The following is a 17,185-nucleotide window of genomic DNA, read 5'->3' as shown; positions in this document are numbered from 1 at the left end:
GCCAGGAGAACGCTACCTGCCTAAATGCATAGTGCCAACTGTAAAGTTTGGTGGAGGAGGAATAATGGTCTGGGGCTGTTTTCCATGGTTCGGGCTAGGCCCCTTAGTTCCAGTGAAGGGAGATCTTAATGCTACAGCATATAATGACATTCTAGATGATTCTGTGCTTCCAACTTTGTGGCAACAGCTTGGGAAGGCCCTTTCCTGTTTCAGCATGACAATGCCCGCTCAGCCCAGTCAAAACTGTTCGCTGCTCTGGCACCCCAATGGTGGAACAAGCTCCCTCACGACGCCAGGACAGCGGAGTCACTCACCACCTTCCGGAGACACTTGAAACCCCACCTCTTTAAGGAATACCTGGGAAAGGATAAAGTAATCCTTCTACCCCCCTTACCCCACCCCCCAAAAAAATTAAATAATAAAAATATATATATTGTAAAGTGGTTGTCCCACTGGCTATCATAAGGTGAATGCACCAATTTGTAAGTCGCTCTGGATAAGAGCGTCTGCTAAATGACTAAAATGTAAATGCACAAAGCGAGGTCCATATAGAAATGTGGAAGAACTTGACTGCCCTGCACAGAGCCCTGACTTGATTTGGGATGAATTGGAACGCAGACTGCGAGCCAGGCCTAATCGCCTAACATCAGTGCCTGACCTCACTAATGTTCTTGTGGCTGAATGGAAGCAATACCCCGCAGCAATGTTCCAACATCTAGTGGAAAGCCTTCCCGAAAGAGTGGTGGCTGTTATAGCAGCAAAGGGGGGGCCAACTCCATATTAATGGCCATGATTTTGGAATGAGATGTTCGACAAGCAGTGTCCACATACTTTTGGCCATGTAGTGTAGCTAATTAGCTAGCTAGCGTACCTAGCAAGCTAATGGCACCACAACCTGACTCTTGCTACACGAAAACATTAGCTAGGTAGTTAACGTTAGCCACTTTGTCTATAATAGCCACACACAACCTGTATTATCATAAGTTGTATTTTTACCTAATGCATGGTTCCCAGGCAGCTATCACTGTCTAGACATTTTCTATAATGGTAATTATTAGGGTACAGTGGGGAAAAAAAGTATTTAGTCAGCCACCAATTGTGCAAGTTCTCCCACTTAAAAAGATGAGAGGCCTGTAATTTTCATCATAGGTACACGTCAACTATGACAGACAAATTGAGAGAGAAAAAAATCCAGAAAATCACATTGTAGGATTTTTAATGAATTTATTTGCAAATTATGGCGGAAAATAAGTATTTGGTCACCTACAAACAAGCAAGATTTCTGGCTCTCACAGACCTGTAACTTCTTCTTTAAGAGGCTCCTCTGTCCTCCACTCGTTACCTGTATTAATGGCACCTGTTTGAACTTGTTATCAGTATAAAAGACACCTGTCCACAACCTCAAACAGTCACACTCCAAACTCCACTATGGCCAAGACCAAAGAGCTGTCAAAGGACACCAGAAACAAAATTGTAGACCTGCACCAGGCTGGGAAGACTGAATCTGCAATAGGTAAGCAGCTTGGTTTGAAGAAATCAACTGTGGGAGCAATTATTAGGAAATGGAAGACATACAAGACCACTGATAATCTCCCTCGATCTGGGGCTCCACGCAAGATCTCACCCCGTGGGGTCAAAATGATCACAAGAACGGTGAGCAAAAATCCCAGAACCACACGGGGGGACCTAGTGAATGACCTGCAGAGAGCTGGGACCAAAGTAACAAAGCCTACCATCAGTAACACACTACGCCGCCAGGGACTCAAATCCTGCAGTGCCAGACGTGTCCCCCTGCTTAAGCCAGTACATATCCAGGCCCATCTGAAGTTTGCTAGAGTGCATTTGGATGATCCAGAAGAGGATTGGGAGAATGTCAGATGAAACCAAAATATAACTTTTTGGTAAAAACTCAACTTGTCGTGTTTGGGGGACAAAGAATGCTGAGTTGCATCCAAAGAACACCATACCTACTGTGAAGCATGGGGGTGGAAACATCATGCTTTGGGGCTGTTTTTCTGCAAAGGGACCAGGACGACTGATCCGTGTAAAGGAAAGAATGAATGGGGCCATGTATCGTGAGATTTTGAGTGAAAACCTCCTTCCATCAGCAAGGGCATTGAAGATGAAACGTGGCTGGGTCTTTCAGCATGACAATGATCCCAAACACACCGCCCGGGCAACGAAGGAGTGGCTTCGTAAGAAGCATTTCAAGGTCCTGGAGTGGCCTAGCCAGTCTCCAGATCTGAACCCCATAGAAAATCTTTGGAGGGAGTTGAAAGTCCGTGTTGCCCAGCGACAGCCCCAAAACATCACTGCTCTAGAGGAGATCTGCATGGAGGAATGGGCCAAAATACCAGCAACAGTGTGTGAAAACCTTGTGAAGACTTACAGAAAACGTTTGACCTGTGTCATTGCCAACAAAGGGTATATAACAAAGTATTGAGAAACTTTTGTTATTGACCAAATACTTATTTTCCACCATAATTTGCAAATAAATTCATTAAAAATCCTACAATGTGATTTTCTGGATATCTTTTCCACATTTTGTCTGTCATAGTTGACGTGTACCTATGATGAAAATTACAGGCCTCTCATCTTTTTAAGTGGGAGAACTTGCACAATTGGTGGCTGACTAAATACTTTTTTCCCCCACTGTAGCTAACTAGTCCCTAACTAGCCAGCTAGTATTAAAGTTAGCTAGCTAGAATTGAAAACATGTCGTCGACTGAATTTGGTAGTATGGGGGCGATTTCCGCTGTTTTAATAATTGCCAACAGTTTGCATTGATAATAATTTTGTCATCAAGCTCTCTAGTAACTGGACATTACAGTTTTGGACTATGTTTTAAAGTATCATAGCAAAAATGCTTAAAATGGTGTACTCAAACAAAAAGTTAGTGTTAAAATTGGGGGCTGACATCAGGCTGATTTTGCATGTCTGCAACACATACTGTACAAATTATGTACACATACTACTGCACACTAACTGTTCTATGATCATTTAGATAACTATTTATTAGTCACTGAAAATAAACTAGATAATATGTAGTAAATAATCACCTTTCCCCTCCTTTTCAGTGTACAACTATGTAAGAATCTTGCAGACAAAACAAATCATGACAGCACAATAAAAGGTAAGCTCAAAAATGAAAGTACACATCTGTGCTCCTTGAAAGAACAGTATGCATGTTAGTTTTGCAACAATTTAGTCTTTGTAACAATCAATGATAGGGTCTCGCTATGTCAGGTGTCATCTAATGTTCATATAGCATCATAGTGAACTTACGCCTCAACAGCTCTTCAGTTGTCTGTTTGTGAGAAGGGGGTTATACTGATACATTGTATTGATAGTAATTATCTGCCTGTTTGCCTCTTTTATTCATTCTCTAGATATACAGGCTGCTTTGTACGAACTCTGCTGGCATGTCATTCAGGGGAACTTCAAGCTGGACCTTGCTGCTAGCGTCCTATGTGACATGATGGTATGTATGGCCCTGTTGAAGTCCTCTCATTCTCTACAATGTCTGTCATCCCAGAAAATCTGCCATGCGTTAGTTAGTGCATTAACAAAATTAGGGTTTTGTGTCATATAGGAGAGTCCTTTTAGTGAAAACATTGACTAGTGCAGTATCTGCCATTGAGGAGTGACGTGTATTTAGTTCTTGATTTGTGGTTATTAATCGAAGGAGGTTCATTTAGCAGGTGTTCAAGTTGATAGAGTATTTAATGTGATAACTCAATGAATCCACAAGTTTTTCCTGTGTTCCCTGGAATGTGGGATTTTTGTAATGTTACCAATAGAGGCACAGACGCTATGATTAGGAAGGTACACTTGCAGCTGCGCCATAATAAAACGGTCCTCTCTTCTGCCGACCAGCCAATTCATTATTAGTTCAGTTCAGACTGAAACCGTGTGCTTTGCTTGTAAAGAAAGCTAAACACTGCTTCTGGAACTTCTGTATCAGCAAACAAATTTCATTAAGAATGTACCTTTTGAATGCTTCTGATTTCTTGTTTATTTCCAGGAACTGCAGGATGACATGCCATCCATTTTAGCAGATGTTTTCAGTATACTAGGTGGGTATGACTTCAGTTTGGGCATATTGTGACAGTCATTTGCAATTGGTTGCCTAAATGTCAAAAAATGTGTTGCTGAATTACAGTCATAATATTGTAATGTTTTAATCATTCTTTTGACAGACATAGAGACCAGTTCTTTAGAGGAAAAAAACAAACGAGACCGTTACACCCAGCTAGTGGGAGCCTGTCTGGTAAGTGTATTTCAAGTTTTTATTGCGAAGAGCAAAAATACATTCTCATGAAATGATGTCAAACTTTCACTAGGTGGCAGTATTGATCATAGAAAACTCAGCCTTTTTCTGTTCTATTTCCTACTGTAAGGCAAAACACACATTATTTGAGTTTCAAGCTTGAATACGAACAAACGTTTTTTTAAATACTATTGGCTCTGAATTTACAATATTATATTAACGTTTGATTCTCTTCAGAAATGTTACATTTGCTATCGTTCATAACCAGGGGTGAAAGTAAGTAGGTCCGGTACCGTGTCCCGGCAAAATAAGTAGTGGGGCTACATCGTACCGGTAAAACGTGAGCCTATCACAATTAACACAAAATGCCAAAAAACGATAGGGTTTTACATCATTATTTAACATTACTGCATGTCAGCCGCATTACATTTTTTTGAATTTACTTGAAACCGGGTGGTATACGCTCCAAATTGTGCTGTCGTTCAACAAGAACACTTACGTTTTGCCAAGGCAGAGATGAGTGGCCGAGACGGACAAGACGGAAATGAGTGGCTGAGACAGTCACTTGCGGACAACTGTGGACTCATCAATTCAGGCTACACGTGTAGGCCTAATGACAATCACAGAATGTCATTACAATACACGTAGGTGTTTTGTAACAGATGTCTCTTTCCATTCGTCAAATTGCGGGTGCACAGTGCACTGTCGGGGTTTGGATGCTGGAATTATTTTGTGAGTGGACGTATGTGAGCGGGTAGCCTACAGGAGCGCCTTTGTTAAGTGATTGTTTGACAATCAGATGACAACATCATGACTGTTTGTTTATGCCGCGTTAAAAGGCATAGGCGACAGGTCCATAAGGCTAGGGGAAGCTAAGCTTTCCCTAAAGTAAATTGAATTAAATAGCCAAATTATATAGCCTAATTAATTGGTGTTATTTAATTATTAAAACTGGGGCGGCAGGTAGCTTAGTGGTTAAGAGCATTGGGCCAGTAATCTAAAGGTCGCTGGTTCGAATCCCCGAGCCGACTAGGTGAAAAATCTGTCGATGTGCCCTTGAGCAAGGCACTTAACCCTAATTGCTCCTGTAAGTCGCCCTGGATAAGAGCGTCTGCTAAATGACTAAAATTTAAATGTAATTAGCGTACTCCTGTCTACACAGAAATACATTTAATTATTCAAAATAAGCAACTACACCAGAAAGCATCATTTGGCCACAGAGGATCATTAGCTTCTTCTCTTTTTTTTGTTGCTGTGGATTGTTTTAAATCGCATAGCCTACAGTCGGAAGGGCCCGCAATTTGGGCAGCGCACAGCAAATACCAAATAGATTATTGTTGAGTTGCGACTGTCAGTGAAAAGTAGAGACCCAGCCAGCCATATCGCAATATTTAAAAATACAATTGCAGAAAAACAGTTTGGAAAGCAAATGGCTGTTGCTGTAAAGAGATGACAATGAAAAGACTCCAATCTGTCTTTTAGTTATTACAATTCTTGACTTAATTGAGCGAACAGTAAGTAGCCTATTTTATTTGCACCAGTGGAGAACATCAGCCATATCCCTGGTGAGTGTGCATATTCACTGCTTTATCATTGGGTCAGTAACACTTTTTTGTTTGTTTTTTGGACAATAATTTCCTCCTCCAGGTTAGATAGATGTCATATTGTATTTGTGTCTCCCGTTTTTTGTAGGCCTATTATATGGATCAGACATTGTTTTTATTGATCTGTCAGTGTCAGCAAAGTAGGCTACCCTATAATTTTTGTCGTAATAAAAAAGATTCTGCATTCAGAAAGTTTTCAGATCCCTTTACTTGTTCTACATGTTGTTACGTTACAGCCTTATTCTAAAATGGATTTAATTGTATTTTATCCTCATCAATCTACACACAATACCACATAATGACAAAGCAAAAACAGGTTTTTAGATTTCTTTGCAAATTTAATAAAAATGAAATATAACATTTACATAAGTATTCAGACCCTTTACTCAGTACTTTGTTGAAGCACCTTTGGCAGGCGCTACAAGCTTGGCCCACCTCTATGTGGGGAGTTTCTCCCATTCTTCTCTTGGATGGGGAGCATCGCTGCACAGCTGTTTTCAGGTCTCTCCAGAGTTGTTAAATCGGGTTGAAGTCCGGACTCTGGCTGGGCCACTCAAGGACATTCCAAGACTTGTCCCGAAGCCACTACTGCGTTGTCTTGGCTGTGTACTTAGGGTTGTTGTCCTGTTGAAAGGTGAACCATTGCCCCAGTCTGAGGTCCTGAGCGCTCTGGAGCAGGTTTTCATCAAGGATATCTCTGTACTTTGCTCCGTTCATCTGCCGCTGAAAAACATCCCCACAGCATGACGCTGCCACCACCATGCTTCACCGTAGCGATGGTGCCAGGTTTCCTCTAGATGTGACTCTTGGCATTCAGGCCAAAGAGTTCAATCTTGGTTTCATCAGACCAGAGAATCTTGTTTCTCACGGTCAGAGTCCTTTAGGTGCCTTTTTGCAAACTCCAAGCGAGCTGTCATGTGCCTTTTACTGAGGATTGGCTTCCATCTGGCCACTCTACCATAAAGGCCTGATTGGTAGAGTTCTGCAGAGATGGTTGTCCTTCTGGAAGGTTCTCCCATCTCCACAGAGGAGCTCTGTCAGTGTGACCATCGGGTTCTTGGTCACCTCCCTGACCAAGGCCCTTCTCCCCTGATTGCTCAGTTTGGCCGGGCGGTCAGCTCTAGGAAGAGTCTTGGTGGTTCCAAACTTCTTCCATTTAAGAATGATGGAGGCCACTGTGTTCTTGGGGACCTTCAATGCTGCAGACATTTTTTGATACCCTTCCCCAGATCTGTGCCTCGACACAATCCTGTCTCGGAGCTCTACGGACAATTCCTTCAACCTAATGGCTTGGATTTGCACTGTCAACTTTGGGACCTTATATAGACAGGTGTGTGCCTTCCCAAATCATGTCCAGTCAATTGAATTTACTACAGGTGGACTCCAATCAAGTTGTAGAAACATCTCAAGGATGATCAATGGAAACAACAGGATACACCTGAGCTCAATTTTGAGGCTCGTAGCAAAGGGTCTGAAATATTTATGTAAATAAGGTATTTCTGTTTTATTTTTAATACATTTGCAAAAATGTCTAAACCTGTTTTCGCTTTGTTATTATGGGGTATTGTGTGTAGATTGATGAGGATTTGTATTTATTTAATCAATTTTACAATACGGCTATAACGTAACAAAATGTGGGAAAAGGGTCTGAATACTTTCCGAATGAACTTTATCTCCAGTTATATAAAGTGTAGTAGAACAAGAAATGTATCTGATAGGCCCATTGCCTAGGCCTACTCTACGCCACTGTATTGAAGTATTTTTTTGTTAACAGTGATGGAGTTATAGTATTTGCCTAAATTATGACTATCCATTCAAATCATCACATTAGGAATAGTTGGCTATCTTACATAAGTCTGCAAATGCAAGGATGCATGGAATGCTTTATTATAAATGTGCATGTTTATGGTGAAAATTAGCTTCCCCAAACTTGAAACCCACGCTATGTTAAAAGGTAATACATGTTAAAAGTGATATGACAAATCTTTACTAGGCCTTAGCCCACAGAGATCATATATAAAATGTAATAGGGGTTCTATATGTAATTCTATGATTACACATAGGCTATACAAAAAAACAAAATTGTGCACTCTTGGGTGTCCCATACCGGTAAGAAATTAAATCTTCTTTCACCCCTGTTCATAACCATATAAGATCTATTTACTAGTCTTTATAGAGTCCCTCCAGGAGTTCGCATTGGATGTTTTGTTATTATTGCTGGCAAAAATGTTTGATTTTGCTTAGGCAATTCTGACATTTTGCATGGCGATATGCAATGATTTTGTCCAATTTGTTGCGAAAATGCGCTGATATGGAAAAAGGTTTGATGTGTGGCTTGATTGAACCATATTTTCGGTAAACGCGCAGTGATTGTACTGTGGCGATGGGTCAGTTTTAATGTGATAATATTGCAAGAATTTGACTGTTTTATGCAGAAATCGTGCAGTGATTGGTCAACTTTGCAAGCCCTTGCACAATATGCTGGGAATATTTGTGACCGCGGAATCCTGGAGGTTTATATAACACTTGTTTGTTTCGTCCTGCCCTCTCTTCAGTTCTTTGTGCCAGATGCCATCCTGAAGGAGAGGCTGGACCCAGAGACCCTGGAGTCCCTGGGACTCATAAAGCAAGCCCATCAGTTCAACCAGAAAATCGTCAAAATCAAGACCAAACTATTGTAAGTGGAGCAGTAACTTATTTTCATCTTTAAAAAAACAAAAATCCTGTAATGTTCAGTGTCAAAACGTCAACAATGTAATAAATTGAATGGTCTGACCAAGTAGCCAGCCAAAGGTTAAAACCCACATAGTCGCCCTCCAGAACTGGGGTTAGCTACTGTTATCCCCAGGTCAGGGCAGCTCTATTACTCAGCTGGGCTGAATGTGCTGTTAACCCAAAGTTACATCTCCAACCCTGGGCTATCCACCTCGCAGCCTGTGGCTGTAGCATTTAATATGTGACCATTTACCCTATAGGATGAGAGCTTTGCCATGAACGCCAAATGTAATGTCAGCACAGAATGTAGAGAAATTACATCACTTTAGTTTTTTATTTTCTTTCAGGCTGTTGTTCACACACTACCTTGCTGCAATACATTGTAATTCAGGCCGTATAGGGTTCTATTACCTTATAATACACTAGAAACACAATAAATGATCATTTCACTTGCATTCATGTGTGGGCCTAAAGTTTGAAGTTGTTTATCTAATGTTGAATGGTTCCGAGTGTGGCCTCCTACATATTGTTTTTGACTCTGTCCCCTTACAGTTACAAGCAGCAGAAGTTCAACTTGCTGAGGGAAGAGAATGAGGGCTATGCCAAGCTGATCACTGAGCTGGGCCAAGACCTCTCAGGCAACATCACCAGCCACGTCGTCCTAGAGAGTATCAAGTCCCTAATAGGTATGAAATACCTTGTCTTTTTTCATTTTCATCACGTTCTCCACAGCCAAGACACAGCAGGCCCTTGTTGCACTCTTAGTCTCGCTGCATTTTCTGTGACAGGTATGAATAATTTCTGTGACCAACCCAGAAAGTAATGGAGATTTTAAGTTTGGCAGAAGTGCTTTTTACAGTTTAAATTGAGGGTTGAAATGTTTCCTGGGACGCTTATATATTTTTAACTTTTAAAGACAATAACTCTCCATTTAGACTCCCAAATGGGGGTTACATTACACATTGCCATATTTTGTACCCAAGTTATTCAATGTCATCTGTACACCCTTACTTCCTCTCCACCCTGCAGGATGCTTCAACCTGGACCCCAACCGCGTTCTGGACATCATCCTGGAGGTGTACGAGTGTCGCTCTGACCAAGATGAGTTCTTCCTGCCCCTCATCAAGTCCTACATGTGTGAACCCCTCACCCTCTGCCATATCCTGGGCTTCAAGTTCAAGTTCAACCAGGTGAGAGAGCAGACTCCCCACTGTGACCGTGACAGTCTGTACCTGTACCAGGTGAGAGGAGCTACCTGTCCAAGAAGCGGAGAAATCCTTAAACAATTTAAATGAAAAGACTTCAAGGTCTTATTGATGAGAACATAAGTCTTTCCCAGGTTCTAACTTGACCTGCAAAAATGAGGAAAAATGGTGCAGTCAGACCTGATGTGAATATTAATGCTGGCAGTAGGGATGTTAACGGTTAACCGCAAAAAATAAATTTGACCTGTCATAATTTAGTGGAATTAAATTGGCTTGTGTATTTTCGTTACTGGTCATGTATCTTATTTATCACACGTGCACAGAATACAGAGCCTAGTTTGAGGAGTGGAATGGCCTATCACCTGTCAGACAGCGCGAGAGCAGCTCCTCATAAAGCTGGTACTGGAGTGAAACGTGCTTTTATAAGCCCAGTCATTAAGCAACAAATAACAATTCTAAATGCAATCGTGTGCCAACTTACGATTTAAAAATAGCTATTTTTATTTCTTAACTCGTAGTTAAAGCGTGCCTCCCATTCGAGTGCATAGAGTATAGTCAACGGTAGGCAGGCTATCAGCACGTCACCCATCACTTTACAATGTGAGCTTGAGGCAGTGTAATTGTTATACCTTGCTTCAAAGTAGCCTAGCCAAAATCCAACCATAGAAATGTGGAGGCAATTCTTCTATAAAGACTTCCTCGTGCCATTAACCAGCATTTCTCTCCTGTTCTATTGGTTTTCATATGTGACCGACCGGCTCGATTTGGTCTTATGTAGCAAAATTTGAAATTGTGTTTTTTACATTGGATAAAAGTAGAGACTCAGAGCTAGAAAATTGTATATCATACACTATACTTGAGGAACAATGGGAAAGTAATTCTGCTTTGAAAGTTGATGAACTTGTAACCTCACTTTGAGAAAATGGCCCTTGAATGTTTTGGTACCTACTGGAGAGCTCTTCTTTGTCTACACCCATTCAGCATAGTTCACACCCTCTTAAGCTTTCGCCCCACCCATCTCTTTAAGGATTCACATGGCTGGTTTCTAAAGGCTGGTTTATACTACGGGTGTGTTTGTAAATTTAATGTTTGAAAATGTTGTTTTATTAGCTGCTTCATTACAACAGTTGCATGTTCATTAATAGGCTATAGTCTTTTGACTGTAAGACGATAGGCTTGCTATTGTTGCATGTTTTCATGAAACTCTTAAGAAACATGTCCGTTCCTTGTATGTATACATAGTCTTTTCTGTTGGTCATGTCATTTTACTGTTTGGATTATAAAAAATAAATTAAAAAAACCTGTTAATGAGGGTCGGCAGCAAAATTGACCGAAATTTGCATCCCTAGCTGCCAGTCACTGAAATATACACTTTCGCTTCAAGTTGGGGATCAAAAGGCTATCAGCACGTGCTAGCTGTGCCACTAGAGATCCTGGTTCGAATCCAGGCTCTGTCATAGCCGGCCGCGACCGGGAGACCAATGGGGCGGCGCGCAATTGGCCCAGCGTCGTCCAGGGTAGGGGAGGGAATGGCCGGCAGGGATGTAGCTCAGTTGATAGAGCATGGCGTTTGCAACGCCAGGGTTGTGGGTTCAATTACCACAGGGGGTATGAAAAAATAAATAATGTATGCATTAACTGTAAGTCGCTCTGGATAAGAGCGTCTGCTAAATGACTAAAATGTAAATGTAAATGTAAAAGACAGCCGAGTGAATTTCTCTGTTGATTTGTACTAGACCCTACCCCCATCCATTAGCTGTTCCTCAGTATGTATTGAGTGTTCCCTGACTGTCCCTCTCCTCCCAGGAGCCCAATGAGGAGACCCCCACGTCACTCTACCACATCGCTGCCGCCCTCTTGCACCACAACCTTATAGAGCTGGAGGACCTCTATGTGCACGTAAGCATCTCTCAACTCACACCTACAGAGCATTGTCTCATATAATACAGTTCCTTCAGGAAGTATTCACACCCCTTGACTTTTTCCAAATTTTGTTGTTACAGCCTTAATACAAAATAAAAAATCACTGGCCTACACACAATACAAATTAATTAAAAATGAACATCTGAAATGTCTTGAGTCAATAATTGTTCAACCCCTTTGCAAGCCTAAATAAGTTCAGGAGTAAATATTTGCTTAACAAGCCACATAAGTTGCATGGACTTACTCTGTATGCATAATAGTGTTTAACATGATTTTTGAATGACTACTGTACCCCACACATATAAGTATCCATGAGGTCCCTTGTTCGAGCAGTGAAATTCAAAAACAAAGACCAGGGGTTTTTCAATGCCTTGCAAAGAAGGGCACCTATTGGTAGATTGCTAAAAAAATAAAATAAAGAAGACCGTGACTATCACTTCGAGCATGGGGAAGTTATTAATTAGTCTTTGGCTGGTGTATCAATACTCTGAGTTATACAAGATACAGTCGTCCTTCCTAACGCAGTTGCCGGAGAGGAAGGAAACCGCTCATGGATTTCACCGAGGCCAATGGGTGACTTTAAATCAGTTACATAGTTTAATGGCTGTGATAGGAGAGAACTGAGGATGGACAATAACTTAAAACACAAGGCCAAATATACACTGGAGTTTCTTACCAAGAAGACGGTGAATGTTCCTGAGTGGCCTATTTCAAGTCTCAAAACTGTAATCAGCTTGGAAATCTATGGCAAGACTTAAATGGCTGTCTAGCAATGATTTTCAACCAACTTGACATAGCTTGAAGAATTTAAAAATAATAATGTGCAAATATTGTACAAGCCAGGTGTGCAAAGCTCTTACACTTACCCAGAAAGACTCACAGCTGTAATCACTGCCATTGACTCAGGGGATTGAATACTTATCTAATCAAGATATATTAGTTTTATAAGATATTTTCCAAATGTTAGAATTTTTCTTCCACCTTGACATGTTTTGTGTAGATCGTTGACAAAAAATGACAAATCCATTTTAATCCCACTTTGTAACACAACAAAATATATAATATTATTTTATATCAAAGATTTAAGACTAACATTGGTTGTCCTCAGTGCATGCCCGATTTGTGCAACAGGTGATCCAATAGAAAATCGAAATGCCTGGTGTTATAAATTGTGACCTGATGTATGACTGAGCCTGCCTTGCCTTCCCAGCTGATGCCACTGGATGCCAGCATTGTAGAGGAGCACAAGAGAGAGATCACGGAGGCCAAGCAGATCGCCCGCAAGCTCACCATGGTGGTGGTGCCCTCCGAGAAGACAGAGGACAAGGAGAGAGAGAAGGAGAAAGAGGAGGAGAAGAACGACAAGGTAAAGTAATCTCATGTTACACTCGCATACATTTCTACTATTTGAAATACATGTCTCCACATTTGGGGAACTGTTCCGCGCTAAAGCACAACTCTACTTCCACTAAGTGTCTTTCTTTAATTGCCATGATGAATACCAGTCTTTTATAAGGCTGCCTCAGTGTGCTGCTGAAGGAAAGGGAAAAGGCTTTATTGTTGTGTGTGTTAACGAGGTCTCAGTCAGTGTCTGTCTGAGGCAGGGCCGTGCTGACGACCACCGACAGACCGACAGCACAGACAGTGATTGATGGGCAAGAGGAGGTCTGTTAGAGCTGCAGCAGTTGTCGTCCCCCGCGCGCTAAAAGTAACGAAGAGCAACACTGAAGGCTTTTGTGGGCCATGTTTCTAAAATAAATTCAGCCTCCAGCCCAAGATCCAGATTGTCAGATTGCATCTATCATCTAGGTGCCTGCGTCATGCTAATGCTAAATTGAGCAAATAACTGTTTCAATAATAGTTTTTGCTGTGGCTTGCAAAAAAGTTATTTTTCTTTAAATATTCCAAAACATGCAGCCTGTTTGCAATAAGGCACTAAAGTAAAACTGCAAAGAAATGAACTTTATGTCCTGAATACAAAGTGTTATGTTTGGGGCAAATCCAACACAACACATCTTTTCAAGCAGGGTGGGGGTTGCATCATGTTATGGGTATCCTTGTCATCGGCAAAGACTAGGGAGATAAAAAAATAAAATACGAAATAGACCTAAGCACAGGCAAAATCCTTGAGGAAAACCTGGTTGTCTGCTTTCCAACAGACACTGGGAGACAAATTCAAAATCGTTCAACATTAAGCTCACAGTTTGAGATAAGCGCATTTTGTTTATAGAATAGCCTGGCCCGATAAATAAGTGAGTGACATTGCATGAGCAAAATGTCAGTTTGTCCTCTAGCTAGTTCACTCATCCCACGCTCACAGCCTCTCCCTGACAGCACTGTCTTGTTACTAGGCTCTGTCACAGTTGGTTGTGTCAGTCACACACACGAATGAAGTGCAGCGTCAGGTAGGATGAGAGATTTCTAGAGTTCCTTGTTCCCATCCAGTGCTGCTGGAGAAAATTACGTCTCAGGATTTACTGACTAGGCTTTGTGTTTGCAAATCCTCCGTAACCTCTTTTAATGGGCCTGCTTTGTACTGTGTGAGATCCTCCGCTATACCTTATCGTCATAAACTAAGGACTTAGGAAGAGCTGCTCTCAGACTAACTTCTGCTGCTGCTCCAATTGCCCTGCGCTTCACTCAAGCTCACCCACACACGCACACACTCAGCATTTCCCCCTCTCCCCTCAGCCTCCTGATAACCAGAAGCTGGGGTTGTTGGAAGCGCTGCTGAGGATCGGAGACTGGCACCATGCCCAAAGCATTATGGACCAGATGCCCGCCTTCTATGCCACCTCTCACAAGGCCATCGCCCTGGCGCTGTGCCAGCTGCTGCATCTGACTGTGGAGCCGCTGTACCGCAGGTGCCCACCCGCTCCCCTGGATTCACTTAGTGCTCTTTACACATTAGTGGAAGAAATGCACACATGCACCTAAATACACAGCAACACGACATGTCAGTGTACATACACACACATAGCCAGCCAACCAAACTACAACCTCCTCTGATGCCAGCCTTTCATTTAATTGTAGGCATGCACACAGACACAACAGCAGTCGCATGCAGAACCCCCTACTGTTAACACTAGAGCAGTGGAGGCTTTATGTTGCTGTTTGTAGTACCCCTGTCTCACCTGTTTCCCTTGCAGAGCCGGGGTCCCCAAAGGGGCCAAGGGATGTTTGATGAGGCCCCTGAGGAACAAGCGGGCCCCCAGGCCTGCCGAGAGCTTTGAGGACCTGCGCAGGGACGTGTTCAGCATGCTCTGCTACCTGGGACCCCACCTCTCCCATGACCCCATCCTCTTTGCCAAGATAGTACGCCTGGGCAAGGGCTTCATGAAAGAGGTACAGGCCCTAAAGTCGATTGACGATGATTTATGCTTTATTGATCCCCAAAGGAAAATGTATTGGGATACCCTCTCCTACTCTGGCTTCATCTCACTAATTGTCCCCCTATTATTTTCCCCCCCCCCCTCCAGTACCAAAGTGAGGGTAGAAATGACAACGTCAAGGACAAAATGGTGAGTTGTCAAAGTAAATGGGACCAAGAAGTGACTTGAACAGTCTTGTTGTATTAATCAGTTTTAAAAAATGCACAGAGAATAAATATAATATGAAATTGTATTTGTCAAATGCGCCAAATACAACGGGTGTAGACATTACCATGAAATACTTGCTTTTGAGCCCTTCCCAACGATGCAGAGTTAAAAAAGTAATAATAAAAAGGAAAAATAGTAACAAGGAATAAAATACACAACAATGGAACTATATACAGGGCGTACCAGATCAATGTGCAGGAGTACGAGGTATTTAAGGTGTTAGGTTCTGAACAAACAGAGTAAAAACACAAACGGATGACTAGGAAAAGCTCAAATCAAGTTTATTCACCCACTGGGTCATACAGCTGCAAAGACGAGGTATTATTACACAATCACATATATTTATAACCTCCTAATAGGCGGGGTCAACTCCTTACACATCAAGACAGCCAATACATTTATATTGCTAGGCAGGAACCAATTAAGTTTAAGATGGAAGTATGGTTGTCCCCGACAAAAATAAATCTTGGTCGACAGTCATCAGTTCAAATTTTAAAACGTATATATTTCCATATAGACATAAAATAAACTATAAGTAGGCTACTGAGCTTGTCTGATGCTTTAAGCACTGTGATTAAAAATGAAGACACACAAATTACAAAAGAGGGAGCCAGAGATCAATATAGCCTAACCAGAAGAAAATAACCTCCCGCTGCTGCTGGCCTTCGTTACGCTCCTGAAGTTGCCGGTAATAGGCTACACCAGCAGTCGGCAACCTTTTCCATTTGGAGTGCCAAGTTATCGTTACCTTTCTACTGATCTGCGTACCAGTTATGATTTTCATGGAACAGTTTCATTTCATTTACAAAAAAAGTATTCATATCTCAAAATCAATGTCATGTGATTAATCAAAATTCTATCTAAATTAAAAATAACTTCTATTGCCAATATGTAAAATTAGCCTACATAAAGCCAACAAATAAAAACATTGCAGCACGCAGGTAGAAAATATCCTGATGGAAAATAAATATCCAATAAATCACATTGGCTACGCATGGCCTGTCTGCAAGGAACTTTAAACATTGTATCAACTTTTAACTTGGTCCGGCCCATGCTCGAAAACTTGCAACATTGTATAAAATATTCTGGGCCATCGGTTTCCCATGCCGGTGAGCTCTGGACAGATAGACAAAGCTGTAGGCTATTTGCGCAAGGGATAAGAAGTCATAAAATAGGCATATCTGATTATTTATATATACAGTGGGGAGAATAAGTATTTGATACACTGCCGATTTTGCAGGTTTTCCTACTTACGAAGCATGTAGAGGTCTGTAATTTTTATCATAGGTACACTTCAACTGTGAGAGACGGAATCTAAAACAAAAATCCAGAAAATCACATTGTATGATTTTTAAGTAATTAATTTGCATTTTATTGCATGACATAAGTATTTAATCACCTACCAACCAGTAAGAATTCCGGCTCTCACAGACCTGTTAGTTTTTCTTTAAGAAGCCCTCCTGTTCTCCACTCATTACCTGTATTAACTGCACCTGTTTGAACTCGTTACCTGTATAAATGACACCTGTCCACACACTCAATCAAACAGACTCCAACCTCTCCACAATGGCCAAGACCAGAGAGCTGTGTAAGGACATCAGGGATACAATTGTAGACCTGCACAAGGCTGGGATGGGCTACAGGACAATAGGCAAGCAGCTTGGTGAGAAGGCAACAACTGTTGGCGCAATTATTAGAAAATGGAAGAAGTTCAAGATGACGGTCAATCACCCTCGGTCTGGGGCTCCATGCAAGATCTTACCTCGTGGGGCATCAATGATCATGAGGAAGGTGAGGGATCAGCCCAGAACTACACGGCAGGACCTGGTCTCTGAAGAGAGCTTGGACCACAGTCTCAAAGAACCATTA

The 17,185-nt window shown here is 41.7% G+C and overlaps 1 protein-coding gene across 2 annotated transcripts in view; it reads left to right on the top strand.

Moving 5' to 3' along the window:
- LOC121573658 (THO complex subunit 2) overlaps positions 1 to 17,185 on the top strand; it is an 82,743-nt gene that overhangs the window by 1,260 nt on the left and 64,298 nt on the right. For both annotated transcript variants that reach the window (XM_045222484.1, XM_045222483.1), the window contains exons 2-13: positions 3,078 to 3,133; positions 3,390 to 3,481; positions 4,025 to 4,076; positions 4,200 to 4,270; positions 8,430 to 8,551; positions 9,142 to 9,275; positions 9,619 to 9,779; positions 11,601 to 11,693; positions 12,928 to 13,083; positions 14,409 to 14,581; positions 14,867 to 15,062; positions 15,197 to 15,238. In XM_045222484.1, coding sequence (XP_045078419.1) covers positions 3,078 to 3,133; positions 3,390 to 3,481; positions 4,025 to 4,076; positions 4,200 to 4,270; positions 8,430 to 8,551; positions 9,142 to 9,275; positions 9,619 to 9,779; positions 11,601 to 11,693; positions 12,928 to 13,083; positions 14,409 to 14,581; positions 14,867 to 15,062; positions 15,197 to 15,238 — 1,348 coding nt within the window. The remainder of the gene's footprint in view (positions 1 to 3,077; positions 3,134 to 3,389; positions 3,482 to 4,024; positions 4,077 to 4,199; positions 4,271 to 8,429; positions 8,552 to 9,141; positions 9,276 to 9,618; positions 9,780 to 11,600; positions 11,694 to 12,927; positions 13,084 to 14,408; positions 14,582 to 14,866; positions 15,063 to 15,196; positions 15,239 to 17,185) is intronic.

Source organism: Coregonus clupeaformis, chromosome 9 (genome assembly GCF_020615455.1).
Source record: "Coregonus clupeaformis isolate EN_2021a chromosome 9, ASM2061545v1, whole genome shotgun sequence".
NCBI lineage: Eukaryota > Metazoa > Chordata > Actinopteri > Salmoniformes > Salmonidae > Coregonus > Coregonus clupeaformis.
Note: the sequence above shows the minus strand (reverse complement) of the source record. Positions and strands in the feature narration are given on the sequence as shown.